This window comes from Spea bombifrons, chromosome 4 (assembly GCF_027358695.1).
Source record: "Spea bombifrons isolate aSpeBom1 chromosome 4, aSpeBom1.2.pri, whole genome shotgun sequence".
In the NCBI taxonomy this organism is placed as follows: Eukaryota; Metazoa; Chordata; class Amphibia; order Anura; family Pelobatidae; genus Spea; species Spea bombifrons.
This window is the reverse complement of record NC_071090.1, coordinates 60456996-60480681: the sequence shown is the minus strand read 5'-3', so window position 1 is coordinate 60480681 and position 23686 is coordinate 60456996. Positions and strand designations below refer to the sequence as shown.

The following is a 23686-nucleotide window of genomic DNA, read 5'->3' as shown; positions in this document are numbered from 1 at the left end:
AATCACTGATAGGAAAGCACTCTCATTAAAATTAATGGGTGTGCTTTCCACACATACCCACAGTCTTTCTGCAGCATTCATCGAGCCAGCACTGGAGCTGACTGGCGGTAATTATATACCTCCCCATTGCCCCTCTCTGTCCATTTTCCCTTCCTTGGTATCCTTCTTTCCTATGAGCTCAGAATGTATGCCACATTTAAACGTATCAAAGTGTTCTACAGCCTTAATAGCTACAGTAATGTGAATAAAAACAAAAACCAAACAAACCATGAAACCATTTTGAAATTTAGTCTATTTCACATTGTGAAATGCGGGTTACACTGTCTCTTTAAATAGCAAGGAAACACTATTTACCAATAATGAATAAGTCATTCATGAGAAAAGCCTTACCGACTTCCTGTGGTGTGTTGGGGGTGCCCCTTTTTGGGCAATAGTACAGTACTGTGCTATCTGCAAGCAAAATAACAATAAAAAATGCAAGGATTATTTAATATAAACAGGTAGTATAACAGCATGAACTAAATCATATATGTATTTTTATTTACTTTAAAAGACCCAGCTTCAAAGATATCATATAACATTGGATAAAGTGTAGTCTGCTTATGATATTTTTACTCAAAACTCTTTTTCTGCCTTGCAGTTTGCCTGATATCAGCATTTAAACAAGGATAGGTTCTTCACTTGAGTGTATCTGGCCAGGACATGGATTATGGTAACCTCTGGGTTAACAGTTATAGTTTTTAGACGGGTAGGAATAAGGCATACTTGGGAACCTTCGCTACCAAGAGCGAGGGGGCGGGAAAAGCCAGCCTATGTTACTTTTGGCTTATTGTTCCTTTTATTGTGTTTCACCCAATCCTGATGTTGACTGCTTGCTGTTTCTCCATCTTGCTAGCCATAGCACAACCCTCCTTTAACTAAAAGAAAACAGCAGTCATATTAAATTGTCCTAAAAAATCACCTATTTACAAAGCAAAGATTAACAACACAGTTTATTCTAAACTCTCACAAAATCACTAATGTTTTCAAATAGCGAGATAAACCATTAAAAAAGAAACATGATTATAATGAATAGCAGAAGAGATGAACCAAACATTGTAAAAACATTACTGTTTGAATGTTGAATTGATGATTGCAGTTGAAGGGAGGGAACCTCAGGATATGTTGATGAAATAAAGGCTGTATTCTGAAATAGAGTCCTAAACTGAATATCTCCATAATAACTACATTGTCTGACAAAAAAAATGACAAGGTATAGGTAGTTTTCATTAAGGAACCTAGTTACAATTAAGGGTGTGACTGCAAAAACATACCTGTTTCGAGCAGGAGATAACATTTCAGGAAACTACTCACCTAATAGGAAATCCTTAACACTCTTAATGAGTTCTTTTGAACGGCTCCGATCTGCTTCCAACTTTACCATGGCCTTGCTCAAAGTTTTGTTCAGTTTGGAAGCCTTCAACTTTGTATCTTCTGCCAGTTGTCTAATGCTCTCGATCTAAAACAAAATGATTACATGAAATAATATAAAATCGAGGCCTTCTCTCAACTAGAAAGAAATATATGTGCTGTAGCATTGGAGACATTTCATTCAAGTAGTCATATCGTTGATAAATGCATTTCCTATTTTTTCTGTTTTGCAATTTTTTCATTTTTTTAACTTTGATAGTTTGAGTACTGTAAAGCAGAATAAGTAAGTTGTGAACTTAATACCCAGACTGGTTTTATCAAGAGAGTTTTCTGACTTTGAAATAGCTTTTTTTCCCATCTGTTTCCTGTAGTGCTGCTGGCACCTAATGCACAGGGTGCTACTTAAGCACAAACACAGTATTTAGGCATTATGCCAAGACAAGAAAAATAAAAGAGATGCAGGGATTCAGAAAACATGGAGACACTACCTGTGATGCAGCCTGTAAACTGTATTGCCTTTACATTTGGCAAAAACTTCTGTTCAAAAGTTTGGGGTCACTTAGCTGTTTTCATGGTAAAAAAGAAAATATCTAGCTGTACCAACATAATTGCAAAATGGTTTATATTGATCAATAAGCCTTTTAAACTTAGTTAGATTAACTAACACAACATGTCATTAAAACACAGGTGTGATGGTTGCTGATAATAGCCCCCTATGAAGACATTCCAGTAAAAATCATCCATTTCCAGCTACAATTGTCATTTGTAACATTAACACCAACACTGTATTTCTGATCAATTTGATGCTCTTTTAATTACAAAATGTGCTTTTCTTCCAAAAACAAGGAAACTTCTAAGTCATATTATTGTTATTATTGCTAGAAACCACTGATGTTTTGAAAATGTGATATATAATCATGTCTTTTTCCTGAAAAGTTTAGCAACTTAAATTTTGTTTGTCGTTAACCTGATAATTCAGGTAGATTTCAATATTATAACTTGTTGCAAGCTCAGATATCTGTCACTTGAATAATTTCATGCCAGGCCCAAATTTCTTTCAATCACCCCAGCAAAACGTGAAATTGCTTAAAAAACGTATCCATTTATCAAAACATTTCCCATTGCAGATTTTTTTGCAAATGTAGTATACTTATCAAGATATGGTCTCTGCTTCTACATCTCAGCTCAGGGTCAGGCTGGGGATCTAAAGCAAACCTGGCACTTTAAGGCCAGAAGCCATTAAGTTACATACATACAGCCACTGGCTGGATAAGCAAGGCTGCACTCTCCACTGTTGCTCTGTTGCGGCCATGTGTATCCAGTTGGAGGCTGTAGAACCGCAGTAAAGATAAAGTTGGTGGCAAAATCTGCCACTGGACATTTGCCCAGTTTGCCAGATGGCCAGTCTTGAGAGACCTGAGGACCACTTTCTTACAGGCAATGCTTGTTGGTTAGAGAAAGCAGTTTGAAATATTAAAACATTAGGCCTCCCTTTCAAAATTCGAAAGAAAAACCTACAATTTCCTTTATTTTGTCAAACACATTATCTAAACGCATATTTTCCACAGCTGGTATTGCTTACCCGTTTCTCAGCATCAAAGAGACGAAATGATAATGTACTTAATTTAAGACCTGTTTCATTTGCTTTCTTCAGTGCACCATTGGCTAGAGGAAGAGCTCCATTACAGTTTGGTCCACCACATTTTCTATTTCCAAACCTGTCTTTGCATAACGCTCCTCCACAAGGTGCAACATTACAAGGAAAGTCCCAGACAGTTCCACAAACCTGCCCAGAGGAGAAATACAAAACATTATGTATGTCTAATATTACAGCAACAGTATATTCCAAAAATAACATTAACTATATGCGTGATGAATTGAAAGTCTGCCGTTTATTTATGCTTCAATCATGCTACAGTTTTAGCTGCTAAACTAAAATTTGCATAACTTCCTTGAAATTGTGCCCTAGCCTTTAGTTAATAAAATCTCTCAAGAAGCTCGTAAGTCTCACTATTTTAAAAATCTTTAATAACACTTTACATTGAATTAGGTAGGTTTCAAGTAGCAAAAGTCCCAACATAAGCTGCTGCTTGCCCCTTCCACTATAACTTAGCTCTTGAGGTAAGGTTTTTGTGTTCTGATCAATCTCTCTCTTATGGAACATGAGAATAGACATTTGTGCAGGAACAGGCAGGGTATGCTCTGATGCAATCCCTGTAATTATACCAGTGGGAAAACATGTCCATATCAGGAAACCGAACAAGAACTAATGTAAATATTTCAGTTGGAAGTTTCTCCATCTTAGCCAATGTGTTTGTGTGTAGGCGTCTTACTTAATAGCAATAGTTTGTTTGCAAGATGTAAAGAAGCTACATTATCCATGGGATGGCATCACTTTAGTAAATCAGGATGAAGACCTACATATCTACACTTAGAGATGATACATTACAAATAACAAGTACATTTAACCCTTTACCAGAAATGCTAATGCATATATGTTAGTCAATGTTGAAAATCCAATCCAATTCTTGTATTTTGTTTAATGTGTTAATGCCACAAAAACTCTTCATGCTAAAATACTTTAAAATATTAGAATTATTTGAATTCGGTCTTACCATTTGATTCATTTTTCTGATATCAAGAGATGTCATTTTATTTATCTTGTCTGAATTTTGTTTGTCTCTTGCATCTAGGTTACTTAATGCTGCAACAATTTGTTTCCTTGTTTTAGTTGCTGTTTTGATAATTGGAGTAACATCCCGTATCTGTTCTCCAGCAGATAAAGATATTTTATAGTGTTTGGTGATTTTGTCAAAAGACTCTTCGAAAGCTGAAGGAAAAAAACATTAGAAATTCAATTGACGTCAAAGTCAATATAAACAGGAGTTTAAAGCCAAATGTTTAAAAGTAGTTTCGTGTTAGAATGAAAAGAAATCTTGCTACCACAGAGTAAATATATTTGCAATTACAAAGAATTTACATACAGGAAATGTTTTTTTTTTCTTTCTTTCTTCAAATCTCCTTTTATTGAAAGAAATACTGCAAGGATCATGAGGACCAGTACAACAGGCATTGTTACAAAACAGTATACATCAGGCAAGGTATACAGAAGAGAAAAACAGTTCGCATGTGGACAGCATTCGCGTACATCGTACAGCAGATACCTCTAAGAATGACAATCAACAATAATAGTCACAATGCATTCAGGTCCAATAACAGAAGTCCCTCTAGATAGGCAGCACAGAGGACTGAGTAGGAGGAACATCAAAACGGGAAACAGAACAAAAACATAAGTAAAAAAAAAAGGGAAAACTAACAATGCACGGAAATAAATGGAAGGTTGGTTCGCCAAGTAGATGGTAACCTAGAGGAAGGCGGGAAGGAGCAGAAAGGTCAAAGGTCAAAAATTAGGATCACGCCATAGGCAGGGGAGGAGTCCTAGTCGTCACACGTCCAGGTCGGGGGGTTCGTCAATAAAGCTACCCAAGAGGGTCTGGAAAGTCGTGGAGGCCAGAAACTCCCTCCAAGGAAGCCACTTCAGGCCATTTTTATAACCGAGTCCCCTAGAAGTCATAACTAGGTCCTCCATCTGACAGATGAAGTTGACCTTCCTAAGCCAGACGGATACGGGAGGGGTCTTGGGTTGCTTCCAAAACTGAGGGATAACGGCTTTGGCGGCAGTAATGAGATGAATGGATGGTGACCTTTTATAGGAGCCCATGCTGGAGGAGGTGGGGTGCAGCAAAAGCGTTTCAGGAGTAGCCTGGAGACTGGGATCGTCTATGGCCCGTATAACCGCAGTCACTGCCGCCCACAGAGGCTGTATCAGAGGACAAGTCCACCACAGGTGCAGGTAGATACCAACATCGGACCCACAACGCCAACAATGGGGAGGTATATCAGGGAGGAATTGATGGAGATCAGCAGGCACCCTATACCATCTGGTGAGGAGCATATATGCGGATTCCTGCAGCCTACTAGACGTAACCCCCCGTAGTGTGAGTGAGAACATCTGATCCCATTCATCGGACTCGAAAGTACGGTTCAAGTCCCTCTCCCACAAACTAAGGAAGTAGGGCTTCTTAGAGGTGCGGTGAGCCAGAAGGAGTTTGCATAAGTTGGAGAGGAGGTGTGATCGCCTAGCGGAGTCAGAACAGACGAGTTCAAACGGAGTCAGGGGCTTGGTAGCGGCAGAGGCAGGAGATAGGGATGAAAGGAAGTGCCGAATTTGGTGATAGAGGAAAGTCATCCTAAAGGGCACAGGAGTAGTGGGAATGAAGTCCGAAATGGGGTGAACAGAGTCCCCCGCGTAAAGGTGAGTAACGCGGAGCATCCTCTCCCCTTCCAGGAGCAGGGGCGTTATGTCAGCACAGGCCAAACCAGGAGGAAAGCCGGGGTTGGAGGAGACAGGGGTAAGGGGGCCCGGGCAACTTGTGAGGGGGTACCTGGCCAGGGACCTGATGAGGACGCGGAGCGTCGCCGTGACAGTCGGATGCCCCGGCTCGGTGAGCCGGCGGTGTCCCGGCGGGAGCCAGGGTATCGCCGCAATATCAGTGGAGAAAAGGGAGTTTACATACAGGAAATGTTAATACAGAGAAATGTACATCAAGCAGTTTCCATCTTGGAAGTGATAATTACAAATTCAAATATAAAGGGATACATGGGTTTTCTGCAAATATTTTGGTATCTTCTTTGCTAAAACCCGGTATTTAGATTAAGGCACAATGCTGAACTAAGTTCAAAATCTATAGCAGTCAGTGGGCTTATAGTTTTAGGGCTGCTTCTACTAGAAAAACTAGAAAGCACACACATGTCCATGTTGTTGGAGTGTCTAACCATTCTCTACTCCAGTTAATGTTTCCAGAGCTTACAATTGGCTTGGCTGGCTTATTTCAACTAGTCAGTCAGGGGCTTCACAATAGTTATCCCTAAGCATTCAGATCGTGCATACAAAATCTATATAATATATAATATTTTTTTTTAGTTTTCATCTTTACTTTGTTCCTCTGGGCCAGTCAACCCTTGTTCTAGAAACACTACGTTTCTTGTTCTACTATGATGATTGTTTTTTTTTAGCCTGCGTTTTGCCCTTCATTTAAACCTCCTGATCCTTAGATTTCACTTGGCGTTTGCTGCCTACCGGGAAGTAGAGTCAGGTAAGACACTATGCGTAAACAGTCTATAGGGTAAAAGTAGAGATTTCAGTGGAGAATTCCTATTGCAGCAAAAGGAACACAAACATTCATAGTCAAAAGCAAAATAATGCTTAAAACAGCAACAATCAGAGCTGCAAATCAGAGTGGACAGAAGGAAGCATAACCAGAGTGTATAGAGGTTTAAACGGTAATCCTTGAGATACATTTGAAATGTGCATGTTCTACCATTGTATGAGGGTATGTCAAGGGAAATGTGATTCATGATGTGGCTTCCCAAACAATTACTGTGTACAAATATATATGTGAAGGCTGATGTATATTAGCCTGTAGTTGTGGGAGGGGCTATGGTTATTTAACCAACACCTCTCCCTTCCACAGCTACGTTACAGCTCCTAACGTTGGCTGATGCTATACAGGAAGTTATGTCACGGAACTTCAGGAAGGAACATTGCAGTTTTGGGCTAGTGTTGGCAGTGTGGCATGTCTGTGTTTCAGGAGCCAAATGACTCCGGCGAATCAGGTTTTCCAGGGTTATTCGAGAGGGGGCACCCCCCTTCCGGTTATACTTATTTTCTCGTGGCTTGCTCGGTCGTTTATTAACTCATTTACGGGGTCTACGTGGGGTTTTTGTTGTTTACAGACTGCTTTGTGTATGCAGGGCACTGCACAGGTGCTGGTAATCAATCCTAAACCTTCCCAAGCCTGTTTTCACTGTTTTCACTGTTTTCGCTTCCTTTCTTCGTAGTCTCTTTATGTTTCTTTTACTACAGTGCCTGATTAAAACATCTGTGTTAAAGGTAGCAGTTCACTGGAGCTATGCTGGGTACTTCTCTTGATTTGGATTGTTTATATGTATGCATGGCCACTCAGGTGCGCCCTATCACACTCAAACGGTACTAAGTCTGTTAACCCTTTTACTACCGATACCTGTTGATACCTCTAGTCGTGCACTATATATCATTACGCACGCTCTCTTGCCGTCATGCTTTTATACTGTTCAGCTCATGTTTCTATGTCAGCACGTTTACGGAGGTTTGTTTCCTTATCCAAGCGTATTTACAGTCCCTCGCTTTATCGTTCTTGGAGTTACTCATTGTATGCTACAGCTGGTCAATTACATTGGTTGTTGTTGGAGTACTTTCAAATTATACTTAACTCCAATTAATTCATGTACACACAATTTGTGGATAACAATCAGCGTACAAGCTGCATTCACTAGTTTACACTGTTGGTTTCTTACCTCTTCTGCTGGGAAACTGTTCCATGTATCAACTGCCCCTGCTTGAGGAATTTCTGTTGCTAGAGTCAAGAAGGGTTGCCAGTTAACCACTTTTTTCATTAACCCTTTGTTCACTATTAGTGCATGTTATTTAGGCTGGTCACATGATTTGTGTATGTATGTATATATATATTTGTTGCTTTGGTCGCTTTCAAAGCAGTTACAGATGGGACAGCCACCTCATGTTCTGTTATTTCCTCCATCAATTGTTATTGCAATTGAGGAACTATATGTTGCCCTCGGCCGCTTCTGCTGGCAGGCTGCTCCATGTATCAACCAGTCCTCCTCGAATTAACTCTACATTATACAGCTTGGCCATGAGATAAGTCTTGTATGTTCTTATGTATTCTGTGTGTGCAGGTTACATTTGTTATGTATTTCTGGTAGTAGGTGCTTGGCCTGGCCCCCCCAAACTCTCACTGGCCCCCCTCTTTTATTCATTATAGGTGCTTGTTACTTAAGACAAGTGCCCAGGTCACGTGGCTGTTTTTAGGTGTATTTGTCACGTTTGGTCTTCAAGTACCGTATTTGCTCGATTATAAGACGACCCTGATTATAAGACGACCCCCCAAAATCTGAATTTTAAATTTAGGAAAAAAAGAAAAAGCCTGAATATAAGACGACCCTAAAGGAAAAAAGTTTTACCAGTAAATGTTAATTCATGTAAACTATTTTTTTTAATAAAAGCTATGATTGAGAAAAATATTTTTTTTTTGTTTTTATTTCTTGTATTTTCCAACCTGTCCCCCAGTTACGCACATCTGCCCCCAGGCTTGCCACACCAATATGGCACTGTGGCCCATGATATGCCTTTTAACCCTCTATATGCCACTGTGCCCCATGGTATGCCTTTTGACCCCCTATGTGCCACTCTGCCTCCAGAAATGCCTTATACCCCTATATCCCATTCTGGCATTTAGGGGGTTAAAATGCATATTATGGGGCAGAGTGGCATATAGGGAGGTATAAGGCATTCCAGGAGGCAGAGTGGCATTAAGGGAGTTAAAAGGCATTATATAGAGCACTCTGCCTCCAGAAATGCCTTATACCCCTATATGCCACTCTGGCATTTAGGGGGTTAAAAGGCATATTATGGGGCAGAGTGGCATATAGGGAGGTATAAGGCATTTCAGGAGGCAGAGTGCACTATTAAATGCCCCCTTAACGCCACTCTGCCTCCTGAAATGCCTTATACCTCCCTATATGCCACTCTGCCCCATAATATGCCTTTTAACCCCCTAAGTGCCAGAGTGGCATATAGGGGTGTAAGGCATTCCAGAAATGACACACACACACACACACACACACACACACACACACACTTACCGGTGCTTCCAATTTCCTGCTGTATTGCCGGGGCAGCGGGTTGACGTCTCATTCCGCGGCAGCCGGAAGGAGGTGGAGTTGGCAGCGGGGGTTTGTATGCGTCCGTCGCAAATACCTTCCCCGGCTCTCAGAGATCAGGAACTCTTGAACTCTGATCTCTGACAGTCGGGGAAGGTATTTGCGACGGACGCATACAAACCCCCGCTGCCAACTTCACCTCCGGAAGCACCGGTAAGTGTGTTTGTGTGTGTGTGGGGGGGCGACGACAGGAGGATCCAGGTCCCCTGCAGCGGTGCGGGGGATCTGGATCTTAGTTTCCTAATCAGACCTCTATTTGAGGTCTGATTAGAAGACGACCCCGATTATAAGACGAGGGGTATTTTTCAGAGCATTTGCTCTGAAAAAAACCTCGTCTTATAATCGAGCAAATGCGGTACTTTCTGTTACACGTCTTCTTAACTAGTCGTCTAGTCAGGTACGGTTATTTCCTTTTGTTGCTAATTCAGATACTCATTGTTGGCCTCTACCGCTTCTGCTGGGAAGCGGTTCCACGTATCAACCGCCCCGCCCGTATTTTTTCTCCACGTTACTGTACACTATTACAGCTTGCCCGTGTGATAAGTCGTGTAGGTTTTATGTTTTCACTGTGCTGCGTGTTATTTAGGATTAATGTCAAGGTCACGTGAGTATTGAGGTACTCTGTTTTATCTCACTGTTCAGTTTCCCATTCCTATAATAAGATTACTGGCAGGTCGGTTCCCGTCATTACAACCGGGCCCCTCTTCCAATAATTGGAAGAAACAGATGTTCCATGGGGTTGCTAACCTTAGAGTGTCAGGTTTAGTGAGTCAGATAGGAGGCAATATTCGCTAGACCTCGTTACGTCCCTCGGTAGATAGATGGCCTCATTGAACTAGGTAGTTGGCCCACCCACCCACCCCCGAGGCAATCTCCCCTCCTCGCTTGGAGGTTACGCCCCACGAGCTAGTTTTCGTGCCTCACTGTTAGTTAAATAGGCCTCCCTCTACGTTTCATCCCGCTCCAGCGCAGAGCTCGGTTAGATATTCAGTTAGTTCAGATTTAGGTCCGGGGTATCTGTCCAGGTTCCGTTGCATAGACTTGCCATTTCTATCCGATCAAGTCGAGACGTCCTCCATCCGCTGTTCACACGCTCCTGGGTCAGACTTTGCCGCCTCACATTCCCTCCGTGCTCAGTCTGTTGCTAAATCGACGGCTGTATACGATAGGTGATACATTCCTTTCTCTGCCTAGGCCAGCATAGCAGTATTTTTCTACCTACTGTTTGCTAGTCCCCTGTCACCTCCTCATAGATCCAGCCCGCCACAATCTAGTTTTGTGGACGGGGTGTAATGAGGGACATGCTCACCTCACTAGTGGGTGGCATCGGTCTCCTTAATTCACGAGAGATTAGCCAATGTTGGAAGCCCAGCTTGCACCGGCAGACCTGCCCCCTTCCTCTCCTGCAGGCCCTGCCTCCACTGGTTGCCATTTTAGTCTATTAATGCTACGTCCTTTTTGCATGGATGCTTTTGGGCCCTCCCAAAGCTATGTGCCCCGAGGCATTATTTCCCAAGCAATGTCTATCTCCTATTAGTGTGGAATCTGGTTTTAAGAGAAGCTGCTGTTTTTCATCCCTCCCCATAATTCCTGATTAGGGTTTAGCATGTGGTTCCATTACAGGTATTATGGCTGTACCTCAAGAAGCCCCCTGGCCCTTATTTCCCATTCAAGCTTCAGCATCGATTTCCTCATTCCGGCTGATGAGCTTTCCTTTAAATGCACCTCTGTGGGTACAGTATTCAAGCCGGAGTCAATGGGGGGGGGGGGGGGATAAGCTCATGGTTGTCGCTGCATGTCCATGAATCTGTTACATGCTCCACGTCTGAGTCCGTTACATGACTGCTTCTCAGGCTCCACGTCTGAGTCCGTTACTTGGCTGTTTCTCAGGCTCCACGTCTGAGTCCGTTGCATGTCTGCTTCTCCGCGTCCGTGAGTCTGTTTTTTCAGGTCTGCTTCTCTGCGTCCGTCAGTCCGTTACGTGTCTGCTTCTCTGCGTCCGTCAGTCCGTTACGTGTCTGCTTCTCTGCGTCCGTCAGTCCGTTACGTGTCTGCTTCTCTGCGTCCGTCAGCCCGTTACGTGTCTGCTTCTCTGCGTCCGTCAGCCCGTTACGTGTCTGCTTCTCTGCGTCCGTCAGCCCGTTACGTGTCTGCTTCTCTGCGTCCGTCAGCCCGTTACGTGTCTGCTTCTCTGCGTCCGTCAGCCCGTTACGTGTCTGCTTCTCTGCGTCCGTCAGCCCGTTACGTGTCTGCTTCTCTGCGTCCGTCAGCCCGTTACGTGTCTGCTTCTCTGCGTCCGTCAGCCCGTTACGTGTCTGCTTCTCTGCGTCCGTCAGTCCGTTACGTGTCTGCTTCTCTGCGTCCGTCAGTCCGTTACGTGTCTGCTTCTCCGCGTCCGTGAGTCTGTTACGTGTCTGCTTCTCCGTGTCCGTTACGTGTCTGTTTCTCAGGCTCCACATCCACGAGTCCGTTACGTGTCTGCTTCTCCGTGTCCGTGAGTCCGTTACGTGTCTGCCTCTCTGCGTCCGTGTGTCCGTTACATGTCTGCTTCTCAGGCTCCGTGTCCGTGAGTCCGTTACATGTCTGCTTCTCAGGCTCCGCGTCCGTGTGTCCGTTATGTGTCTGCCTCTCCGCGTCCGTTACGTGTCTGCTTCTCAGGCTCCGCATCCGTGAGTCCGTTACATGTCTGCTTCTCAGGCTCTGCGTCCGTGAGTCTGTTACATGTCTGCTTCTTAGGCTCCACGTCCGTGAGTCCGTTACATGTCTGCTGCTCTAGCTCCAGTGAGTGGGACGTTTAGAGAGGATTCAGTGTGAGCCTTCTGGTCTCGCTCGGCGACTGTCATCATCCACTCATATTCTTCACACATTGACAATTATACGCAAACTGTCCCTCAGAGCTGACAATCTGATCTTATCGATTGAAGCTTTTCCTAACAGAAGTCTACATCAATATTGTAGTTCTAAAGAACCTCTCTGGTTTCTTCTCACCCAGATATAAAGTATTAAAGGTCTGCAAGGTCTAGCCAGTGAAGTCCTCCAGTAATTTACCGATGGATGGCGAGTAAGAGCTTTGCTAATGTTATGGACATCCTGTTTAGTCCTGGTACATGTATAGTGCTTAAGCTTCCATGTAATTTTTGCGGATACAGGCAGCTTGGTGAGCTGGCTACTGTACTTAATTCAGCTTCGGTTCTTCGAATTTCCGACTTGTGTCACATTTCTGATCATTACGAGCTGTCACTCTGTCATATGAAATGAATCAATTCGGTCCAAGTACACTGTTTCTTCATACCAATGTTCCTGGGTGCCCAGTGGCAGTCCTTATTTTACTGCTACGGTAAATCAGCCTTTGTTGGCTCATGCGACCGGGGGTACTGGCCGTTACGCTTTGTTCTTCGTCATCTCTGAAGTCTCGGACTTGTGTTCTGTTGCTGATCGTTTCGTTCTGTCCTTCGGTCATACGAAATTGAATCAGTCCGGCCAAGTACACGAATTATGTTTTTTCTTACCGACTCAGTTTGGTGCCCAGTTGCAGTCCTGGGAGCCGTGTTGTTGGTTTTTGACTGGGAAACCGAAAGCCAGTCTTCTTTTGCCCTTCCCCAGGGAGCCGTTGTCAGTCATGTTTATCAGATATGTTAGGTTATTACGTACCCACTGGCATAATCGGGGCAGCGTCTAAGAATAGTTCCAGCCCAGGTGATTAAGGCTAGGCAGATGGAACTCCTTGTGTTTCCTTCTTTATATCTCACAACCAATCTCGGGAATGCGTAATGCCCTCACGTCACTCGCGCTATAAGCTTGGTCATTCATATTGTCATGTTATGGTACGACTAACTTTGTGTCTTCTTTTTGCCCTCTATAGGCCTACCTGGTACGTCGGTCATGGCACACCTCAGACCGAATGGACCCTCTCTGGGTCTTTGGTTCTTCGTTCCACTAATACTATTCGTTTGCCCCTCACACAAATGTGAAGGCTGATGTATATTAGCCTGTAGTTGTGGGAGGGGCTATGGTTATTTAACCAACACCTCTCCCTTCCACAGCTACGTTACAGCTCCTAACGTTGCCCTCCCTGCCCCCCCTCTATTTATTCATTTCCTTCCTTTTATTTCCTCTTTTCTCCTCTATCCTTTCTTTCATTTCTATTTACGGGGTGGCCCTCTATAGGCCTACCTGGTACGTCGGTCATGGCACACCTCAGACCGAATGGACCCTCTCTGGGTCTTTGGTTCTTCGTTCCACTAATACTATTCGTTTGCCCCTCACACAAATATTAGATGTTATTTAAACGGTGAACAGACTAACAGAGTATCAAGTGCAAAACAGAACAACAATGAACTTATGGAATGTGGTCTTTGTTATAACTTTATCACGTGTCATGTCAATCCTTGAGGAATCTTTGGTCCTGATCAGAAATGTTTTAAATCCTGCCTTTAGCAAGTTGTAGCATGTATATGTGGCAGATGACAAATTGTCACAATCATGCTGTGCTAATACAAACATGATACAATGCAAACAAATCCACTGTAATGTAGCACTCACCTTTAGCCCTGATCACATTTTCTTTCTCCTTCTTCCTTTTTACTTTATCAAGCTCTTTAAATAGCTCATCAATCTCCTTCTCCATATTCCCTATTGTTCTGTTCATTTTAGGAATCTCATTGTAATCTCCATAATCTTTGACCTTTAACTTGCTGAATTTTTGCCTGAAAAATATATCATTCTTTCGGTAGTTATAACAAGATTTTGAGATGCTGATTTTAGTGTTAAAACGTGGTATCTTCTTAATCTTTGACATTGCCTTTGATCTTTAGGTCTCTTCAATGACAGTTCATCCTGGCTAACAAGCAGGAGATGGCAAGATATCATCATAAGGATGATTGCAAGATTCTCGATTACCACTTTTTGTTTAGCCTTAACAACCAACTATATGCAGGTGGTTGTCTAAGTAACAGGTATTGTTTCTTTGAAATACACAGCCTAAAAATCCTCCCAAGATTGCTAGGGTTCCCTCCAATAGTATATTGCAATGCTTGCATAAAGATCTAACCATTGACAATGTATGCAGATATTTTACAATTTGTTTGCGGTAGTGTCTCAGGAGAATATCCCAAAGCTAGATTTATACATTTCATTTATGCACCTAGGTTTTTACATCAATATGGAAGTAAATGAAGTTTGTTCTTTTACTTTACTTTCAATAAATGGTAATTTTATGTATATGTAATTACTGGTAAAACATAATCTCTGTTTCTGCAACTGGAACAGCTGGAAATCATGCTGTCCTTGATAGGTAAGATTAATTACTACCAGAAAACATCTTACAGAAGTATGGAGATACATTATGCCTTATTTAATTTGATAGGACACATCTATTCGTTTTCTGTTGAGAAATGGAGTCTAACAAGACCTCAAGACGCAAGAAAAGAGTCTTGTTATATGAAGACGCAAAGCTCAAATGTTTAAAATAATTACCTTATGAGGTCATAATAGCTCTTCACCTGCTTATATTTCTGGGGTGAAAAAATAGGACTGCGGAATATCTTCTCTATCTTAGTGAGTTTTTCTTTAAGTATGTCAATCTGCACTTCACAGACAGGTGCATTTCTGTCGGGCCCAATATTAGCCGCGAGCCGGACCAAGCCATGGACAGCATGGGACAGCGTTGTCACTTCAGAGTCCAATGGGTCAAAGCACATGTGACAACGGGGACACTTTGGAAATTCTTGCTTAAATTTAGGGGCACATTGGTCACAATATCTTCCAGTAACTCCAACCTTGCAGTTGCATGCTCCGGTGTCTTTATCACAGTAAGGCTCTTGCGTGCCTTCCAAATTGCATTTACAGGCTACAGGAAGACAAAACATTGCTTGACACAAAGCAAAATATGGAAAAATGTAAAATAAGATATTTATTCTAAGAAACATAAGGATGTTGTGGCTGGTAGAATGTCATGGAACTTGTTCTTAATAGAGTGGAATGAGCCCGCATATAAAACACTAAAAAAACACAAATAAGAAATTTTATTTGTACTCACATGTGCATTGAACCTTTGGATTCCCATAGTAATTATCTATACATTGATCACACTTCTGTCCTTTATATTTTGGCTTGCAAGTACATTGCCCTGTTAACTGTTGGAACAACAAGTTTAAACATATTTAATGATTTTCTTCATTAACTCTGTATACTTAAATATATGTTAATAGAGACTAGCTATAAATAAAAAAAGTTCAGTAAATAAATAATACTTTTTATTTATTATGGCTATATTTTATTTTGGATTATATTAGGGTTTAGGGGATTTCCATACCTGGTTACATTGTTTTCCGGAAGAACCATTTGCATTGCAGTCACATGGCTGACATTCTTTCCCGTTCGCCATACCCCAGTATCCAGATGCGCACGTGTCACAGTTAATACCGATCACATTAGGTAGGCAAGGACACTGCCCGGTAGTTTTGTCACATACACATTCTCCAACTTCTTCATACATTAAACAGTTCGCTGCATTAGTTCCCAATGGGTTACAGTCACAACCTAAAATAAAAATATATTATACAAATGATCTGTCTGCTGGATTTGTTTTCTTTTTAATTGTTGAACAGCATTAGTAAACAAACAAAAAAATATTTCTATAGAAGACTGGCATTATCTGGACAAACTGTAAGTTTCCCCAGGTTATTTCTGAAGCTGTGTGTCAATTTTAACATCACAAAATTATATGAAAGCATTGAGCTTGGCATATACTGTTTCAGCCCATAAGAGTATACCACGCTGTACTAAAAGTATTTTTACTATAATATAATTGAGCTGATTAACACAGGGGATGATGAAGCTAAAGCAACAGGCCCATCTGCCCTAATAGATTCATCAGCCGATATCATTGACATGCTTATAAACGTAAATAACTAGGTCTATTGCCCCAGGTGTCACTAGGTGGCAAGCAGCAGAGACGTTTCAGATGATAGAAGTATCCCCCCAGTCCCCCACCTAGCAACCAAAGGCACAGCATAAACCTCCCTTCTGTAGACAAGCAGGATTTATCAAGCCCCTCTTGTGAGGTAAGGGTATTAATAAGTTTGCCTCCTAAACTCTTTTAAAACGAGCGTCTGTCGCCATGCAGTGTATGGCGGACATTAAGTGTAGGCCTCTTCCTCCACAAAGAGATTTCTTTGAATGTCATCACCTCTTTCACAAGTGAATATTGTCCTTCTCCTCAGTCACTGATATCATACCGACTTGAGGAAGCCCATGGGCTACTATGGGATACTATTAAACTCTCTGTAGTGTAAAGTCCTAGTTTTAAAGGGACGGCCATGAATTTTGGTCCTGCAACCGCAGAACAGACCTTTATTGCAGCTCCCATGTAGCCACAGAGATACTGTACAGCTGGGAGGTGGATGTTTAGGTAAAGTGGGTGACTAGATCTCAGACCCCAACATAAATCTCCCATCAGGCAGTATTTTATACATGTGGTGAAATGTACATATTACATGTTATATTGACAATTACCACTTACTTGTGCAATTCTGACGAAGAGCTGACCCAAAATAACCTGGCAAGCAAGATTCACAATTTGCACCATAGGTATTGTGCAAACACTTCAAGCATTCTCCAGTGATCTTGTCACAGGATTCGGGATCTGTTACATCAATATTATTACTGCATTGGCATGGTAAACAGACGTCTTCACTGTCTAGATTTCCATAAAATCCACTAGGACAGTCATTACAATTCTTTCCTAATGGGAAAAATGAGATTAAAAGAAACACCATGAAAATAACATACACTTCTCCCCTCCATTAAGATTAAGGGTGAGTAAGGGTGACCACCTGAGATCATGCAAGACTGTATTTGTCACAGCACCCACATACAACCTGGCTGTAACCTAACCACACTTGGAAAACACTTGTTAATACCTTTTTTATGGGAGATAAAGTATGTTTGTATAAATAACAATAATTATTATTTATTTAGTTCTTTCTGAGCTTACCTTAGGTGATTTTTAAAGACTGTTAGAAATCTAAACTTATAGTTCCATCATGATAATATAGCAAAAAATAATATAATCATATAGCAAAAATGGATTGCATACCTGTGTAACCATGAAGACAGTTGCAAACCACTACCAGGCTATTAGGATCTTGGTTACAGGAATGTGCATTGAATTGGTTACTTGTGGGGGAGCCTGGACACATGCACGGACGGCAAGGAAGTCCCAAAATTGGATTTCCAAAATAATTATCAATACACCTATGACAAATAAATAACGTCACATTTCTCGTTAAACAAAAACTGCATTTTATAGTATCTACGTTTGAAGATCACTTTTAATAAAAGCTGAAGATTATTATAACACGCCAACCACTTCTTGTGTGTACTGGGAGAAAAGCAATTTGCATTTATCTTGTTCAGTCTCTTAATAACATTCGGGTAGCTGAACTAAAAAAATTGTTTAACAGGGAGTTGGGACGCTGATTGGCTAAGCAGGCCATCCACCACTGAACACCATGTGGCAGGACACAAACTAATTTAATAGCTACAGTGTAAGCGTATAATATCAGACATCTTTTTTCTCAGTAAGGGTTATGTTTAGAGAGGCCAAGCATGGGTGCATGTTTTAAATTAACTCATTGGTGAATCACAGATTAATATTGACTGCCCTTTGGTTACATAAAGATATTCCCTTTCTGTGCAAAACTGACAGTAGCTTGAGGCCACTTTTAGAGTATCTCAAAGTTTATCTGACACCCATTTCTTTGTTCATGAGTATTTTAGTGTAGCTACAATGATCCTGCTGTATTAGTACCAATCACCCTATATGTATTTATCAAGCCTGAGGGTTAAAGCTCAAGGATAGTTCAATAAGTGTTCAGCAACTCATGAAAATAGCTAACAAACCTTCTGTACAGATGAGTAAAAACTTCCTCACATCTAATTAAGTATTAAAGTGTTTAAGGAGCCCATAAATAAACCACCTGTGGAGAGGGCTTCAAGCGTCATTGCAGCTCAGTGAGAAGTAAAGTCCTTAGAGGTCTAGTGGTCTTTTAATAACATATACATAAGATTAAAACCTCTTGAAGTAGGCATTTTTTCTTCCTTGTTAATTTACTTATACATAATAATTACAATATAATAATTGTCAAAAGCACACTTTTATTCTCAGTCTGGCCGTTGTGATAAAGCTTGCACATAAATCTCTAGGACCCCTGACTGAAGAGGTAATGTCTCTTAGCGTACACTAAATTATTTTAATCTGTGAGGCTACTTTTTTAACCATGTTTCTTGGAGCTACTCTCTTTTCCCTTTTTTTGTAGCTTTTATTTTCACAGCTGCAATTTTGGTCAGTGCCAGTAACATTTTTATAATAAATTACCCACTTCTGTGATTGGAGAGTTATGTCTTGCGAAGACAAAAGAGGGTGTGGGAACGTTTGGCAGTTTGAGGGATTAATAATTTACTGGTCTTCATGGGCACCAGTAAGGCGCATATTTTATATTAAAATGTGGATTTTATGTTTTTCTTATACAAAGCTGACATTCTTTATCCATCTCCTCTTAGAAACAAAAAACCTTTGTCTTTCATGAGCAGGGGAATTCCAGTTATATGTAGAAGATTTCACACTATATGGTAGTGTAAAATTGTGAAAATTCCATGTTTTCCTTCAGAGTGGCAACCGCACACACTGCTGTGCATGTCTTTTTTTAAGTTATGTATCTTTCAGATCACTTTTTCTGTTTCATTTTCAATCAATTTAACATTAGAGTTATCTATTTATAGCTAAATGATTATGTCATACCGTTCACAGTTTGTCCCATTTGTAAATTTTTTACACTTCAGGCAAGCTCCAGTGACTGGATCACAAAGTTCTGAGTTGCCGTTGCACTGACAAGGCCTACAGTTAGGAAATCCATAGTATCCAGGTAGGCAACTGTCACAGCGCCGGCCCTGTATCTCACTGCGGCAAGCGCATTGACCGGTCACTTGATCACACAGTGGGCTTGTAGAACCTTTACTATTGCAGCCACACTCTAAAAGAAAAATCACAACACACTATAACTTTTTTGGCATTATAACTTATCCATGTTAGCAAAGTCAGCTTTAAACGGTTTATAACTTTTTTAGGAAAAACTTGTCTTATAATCGAGCAAATATGGTAATGCCAGTGGAAGTTCGGAACTCTTCAGCTATGAACCAGTAAGAGCTTTGGCGACTTTTATGCACCATGCACCTCTACACTCGGCGACCCCGGTTTGTGACTTTATGTGGTCTTCTGCTTTGTGCCTTAGTTGCTGCTGTTCCTAAATGTTTCCACTTTCCAATAATACCACTTATAGTTGACCATGGAATATATAGCAGGGATGATATTTCATGAACTGACTTATAGTAAAGGTGGCATCCTATCATAGTACCATGCTTGAATTCACTGTGTTCTACAGAACTACCCATTTTTTTCATAAATGTTTCAAAATGCAGACAGTTAGGTACTTGATTTTATATACCTGTGGCAATGGGTCTGATTAAAACACCTGAATTCAATAATTAAGAGGTGTGTCCATATAGGGTATTATACACTATGTGGTCTATTATAGCATTGTCACTGTGGGAATTATCAGTCATGCTGGGCAAAGCTTAAGCGAAAATTAATGTCGTCTTTTATTGTGAAATGACAAAGCCATGCATTAAATGTAATTAATTGATGTATATTAATATGGGATTCATTTTTACAACTGTCAGGGATAAGCATACCTGGGAACTTGCCCACTGATGTCGGGGGCGTTCCCGCTGATGTCAGTGAGAAACACCCCCATTTACAGGGCAAAAGGGAGGGGAGTGTCAAGACCCCGCCCCAGAGAGGCAGTACTTCACCCGGATAACTTCGGGTCAAACACGGAGAGTTCCCAGGTATAGGGATAAGATGTCGGGTGGGGGTTGCTATCCTAGGACTGTGCGTACTCTGTGCTAAGTGCTGGGACATGTCATAACTCTCACATGATGCAGGGGGAGAAATATTATTGAGTTCCCTCTAGTGTAAATACATGCCTCTCAAGTTTCGCAGACAGCCCCAATTTGCGGGCACCATCCCACTGCTGCAGTAGAGACATTTATAGCAGCTCATGCATGGCCACCTTGGGATGCTCAGCAGCTGAGCGTTGACAGGTGGCTCTTGGGCTAAGGTGGGTAGGTGGCCATGTCTCAGACCTCACCCGCTCCTGCCTCTCCCTACAATCCCAATACAGCTGCCCAAACTGAACATCTGGTATACTGAGAGTTATGTAAATGGCCTACTTATACGGGAGTTCTCTCTCACATTCAAGCAGCTCATTGAGCAGAGGGTACTTGGGAGCCTACTCTCCCAGCAAGGTGATTGGTCCCTGGCAATGTGGAATTGGGACTGTTGCCATGTTAGGACTAGGCCAGAATATGGGGCTGCATGCTTGGTGATATTTCACTTATTATTTTAACCTCCCAGCATGTTCTTGGGATAAGCTCCTTATATCTGGTTTATGTATATTTGAAACCTGTGAAATCTAGATGAGTTTACTCACACATGATACAAATAACTCCTCTTACATTTATTTAAAATTGGATTTTTGGCAGTATAAACCTCACATCGGGTAGTATTTTATAGAACTGGAGAATTTTATACATTGAATATTATATAGACATTTTCCACTTACTTGTGCAGCTCTGGCGAAGGGCTGACCCGAAATAGCCTGGCAAGCAGGATTCACAATTTGCACCATAGGTATTGTGCAAGCATTTTAAGCATTTTCCAGTGATCTTGTCACAGGATTTAGGATCCGTTACATCAGTATTATTATTGCATTGGCATGGTAAACAGACCTCTCCACTGTCTAGATTTCCATAAAATCCAGGAGGACACTTATTACAATTCCTTCCTAATGGGAAAAACGAGATTAAAAGAAACACCATGAGCATAAAATACACCCCACCCCCTCCTAGAGTATAGCCCCATTAAGATTAAGGGTAAAACCATTATAAATGCAAGTGATAATTATGGTGGCCACCTGCAACCATGCTGGATAACACAAGACTGTATTTGTCACAGCGCCCACATACAACCTGGCTGTAACCTAACCACACTTGGGAAACACTTGTTTATACTTTTTGTATAGAAGATAAAGTTTGTTTGTATAAATAATAATTCTTTTTTTAATTCTTTCTGAGCTTATTATAGTTCCATCATGATAATATAGCAAAAAAAACAATATAATCATATAGCAAAACTGGATTGCATACCTGTGTAACCATGAAGACAGTTGCAAACCACTACCAGGCCATTAGGATCTTGGTTACAGGAATGTGCGTAGAATTGGTTACTTGTGGGGGAGCCTGGACACATGCACGGACGGCAAGGAAGTCCCAAAACTGGGTTTCCAAAATAATTATCAATACACCTATGACAAATAAATTAGATGTCATTTTTCCCTTAAAGCAAAAAGAGTATTTTATAGTATATTCATTTTGAAAATGCAATTCACTGGTTACATCAAGATACCCAGTCAGCTCCAGCTCTGCGAACAATGCAGTGGTCTGTTCATTTGGTGGGTGGTTCAAGCTAATGCAAAAACACAAGGAGACTACAACTTTTTCCACTATGTTTCTCAGAGCTATTCTCTGTATTTTTGCTATTTTCTCTATTAGCTTTCATTTTCACAACTGCAGTTTTGGTCAATGATGGTGAAGAATGTTCATAGTAAAACTGCCCACTTTTGATCCTCATGTTTCCAGTTAGCTCCATGTTTTAGATTAAAACATGGGTTTTATTATTTTTTATTATTCCAAGCTAAAATTTGTTTAGCTCTCTCCTACTAGAAACAAAAAAAAAAAAATCAAAACTTTTGTATATTTTAATGAGCAGGGGAATTCCAGCTGTTATAAGCACAGGGTTTTCCCGGTCATGTTCAACATTACAGAGTACATGGCATTATTGTAAACACATTTTAGAAACCCTGTACCTTATCACTTTTCATGTTTTACTATGTCTTTCTTAAACCGTAATTGCCCTCTTTCTCAATTAGTGTACCACGCAAATTATATATTGTTTTTTCACCATAAATTTATAAATATAAGACATTTTTATTAGAAAAGAACATATTTTTAAATATGTATAGAAACAGTTTACATCTACAGCCAATGGAAAAAAAATAACCAAAATATATTCATTAACTTGCCCTGATTTGGAATTTGTATCTATTTTGAAAGTTACAGGCCAAAGATTACAAGGTTTGCATCACTTTTAAATTCAGCATAGTGGGACACTTAATGTCAGTACTGGTCAGAGATATCTAAACCATCACACAAAACTATACCTTACTGAAAAGACAACCCAGGGTATTTCACCAGGATGATTTTGACAATTTTTCAGGCAGCCATTTTGTCATAGATCACTTCAAAAGTTTGTAACTATGTGTCTTTAAAACATACTTTGTCATGCCCTTTTTTTGTGACCAGAGTGGCCACAGGAAAAAAAAAACTATTTTGTGTTCAGCAGTATTCCTCAAGTTAGTTTAGCTGCACCCAATTCGAACTACCTTCAAAACATTAGTCAATCAAGTGTATTTCTTTGTATATACTTGCCCATATGTACTAAGTGTAAAAATGAAAACACTCTCTTGTGCCACTCACTGCTTCACAATCAGATTGAAGAATAGAGAGGCACCTTGGCTCTTTGAGCAATCACATTTAGTATTTCCTAGTGGTTGTTGCTGGTCTTTCTGAGTCTCTGGGTAGCCAGCAGCAGCAGTCCTGCCACCGATCACAGCTGCAATTAGCCAAGATCTGTGACAGTAGTGAAGGACATATTACTATATCCTCGACTTCAAATTATGCTTTTGCAAGAATGTTATATTGTGTCCAGTATCCTTAAGGGTATAAAGTTATTACATTTTCAGTTCACTTTTTTGTTACATTATAAATTAATTTAACATTACAGCTATCTTTTGCACACATTTCATAGCTAAATGATTATGTCATACCGTTCACAGTTGGTCCCATTTGTAAAGTTTTTACAGTTCCGGCAAGCTCCAGTGACTGGATCACAAAGTTCTGAGTTGCCATTGCACTGACAAGGCCTACAGTTAGGAAATCCATAGTAGCCAGGTAGGCAACTGTCACACTGCCGGCCCTGTATCTCACTGCGGCAAGCGCATTGACCGGTCACTTGATCACACAGTGGGCTTATCGAACCGTTACTATGGCAGCCACACTCTAAAAGAAAAATCAAAACATATCAATACCCTACGCCATTTTTTTATATAAAAGCTACTTGTACAGATGTGGAAGCAAAGCCAGTTTTAAAAATCTGCTATTACCAGTTTTTTTTTATTTGTAAGCAGATGGAAAAGATGAAGATAAAAAAGCATAAAGCGAAGTGATACTTTAGGTGAAGGGGAGAAGGAAAACATGT

The 23686-nt window shown here is 40.9% G+C and overlaps 1 protein-coding gene across 1 annotated transcript in view; it reads right to left on the bottom strand.

The window, feature by feature from the left end:
- LAMB4 (laminin subunit beta 4) overlaps nucleotides 1-23686 on the bottom strand; it is a 67374-nt gene that overhangs the window by 12165 nt on the left and 31523 nt on the right. The window contains exons 21-34 of the mRNA XM_053465463.1: nucleotides 23256-23487; nucleotides 21517-21674; nucleotides 20934-21155; nucleotides 19052-19283; nucleotides 17348-17505; nucleotides 16772-16993; nucleotides 15563-15789; nucleotides 15287-15383; nucleotides 14725-15097; nucleotides 13792-13955; nucleotides 4026-4240; nucleotides 2993-3196; nucleotides 1354-1498; nucleotides 391-450 (exon numbers count right to left, since the gene is read on the bottom strand). Coding sequence (XP_053321438.1) covers nucleotides 391-450; nucleotides 1354-1498; nucleotides 2993-3196; nucleotides 4026-4240; nucleotides 13792-13955; nucleotides 14725-15097; nucleotides 15287-15383; nucleotides 15563-15789; nucleotides 16772-16993; nucleotides 17348-17505; nucleotides 19052-19283; nucleotides 20934-21155; nucleotides 21517-21674; nucleotides 23256-23487 — 2709 coding nt within the window. The remainder of the gene's footprint in view (nucleotides 1-390; nucleotides 451-1353; nucleotides 1499-2992; nucleotides 3197-4025; nucleotides 4241-13791; nucleotides 13956-14724; nucleotides 15098-15286; nucleotides 15384-15562; nucleotides 15790-16771; nucleotides 16994-17347; nucleotides 17506-19051; nucleotides 19284-20933; nucleotides 21156-21516; nucleotides 21675-23255; nucleotides 23488-23686) is intronic.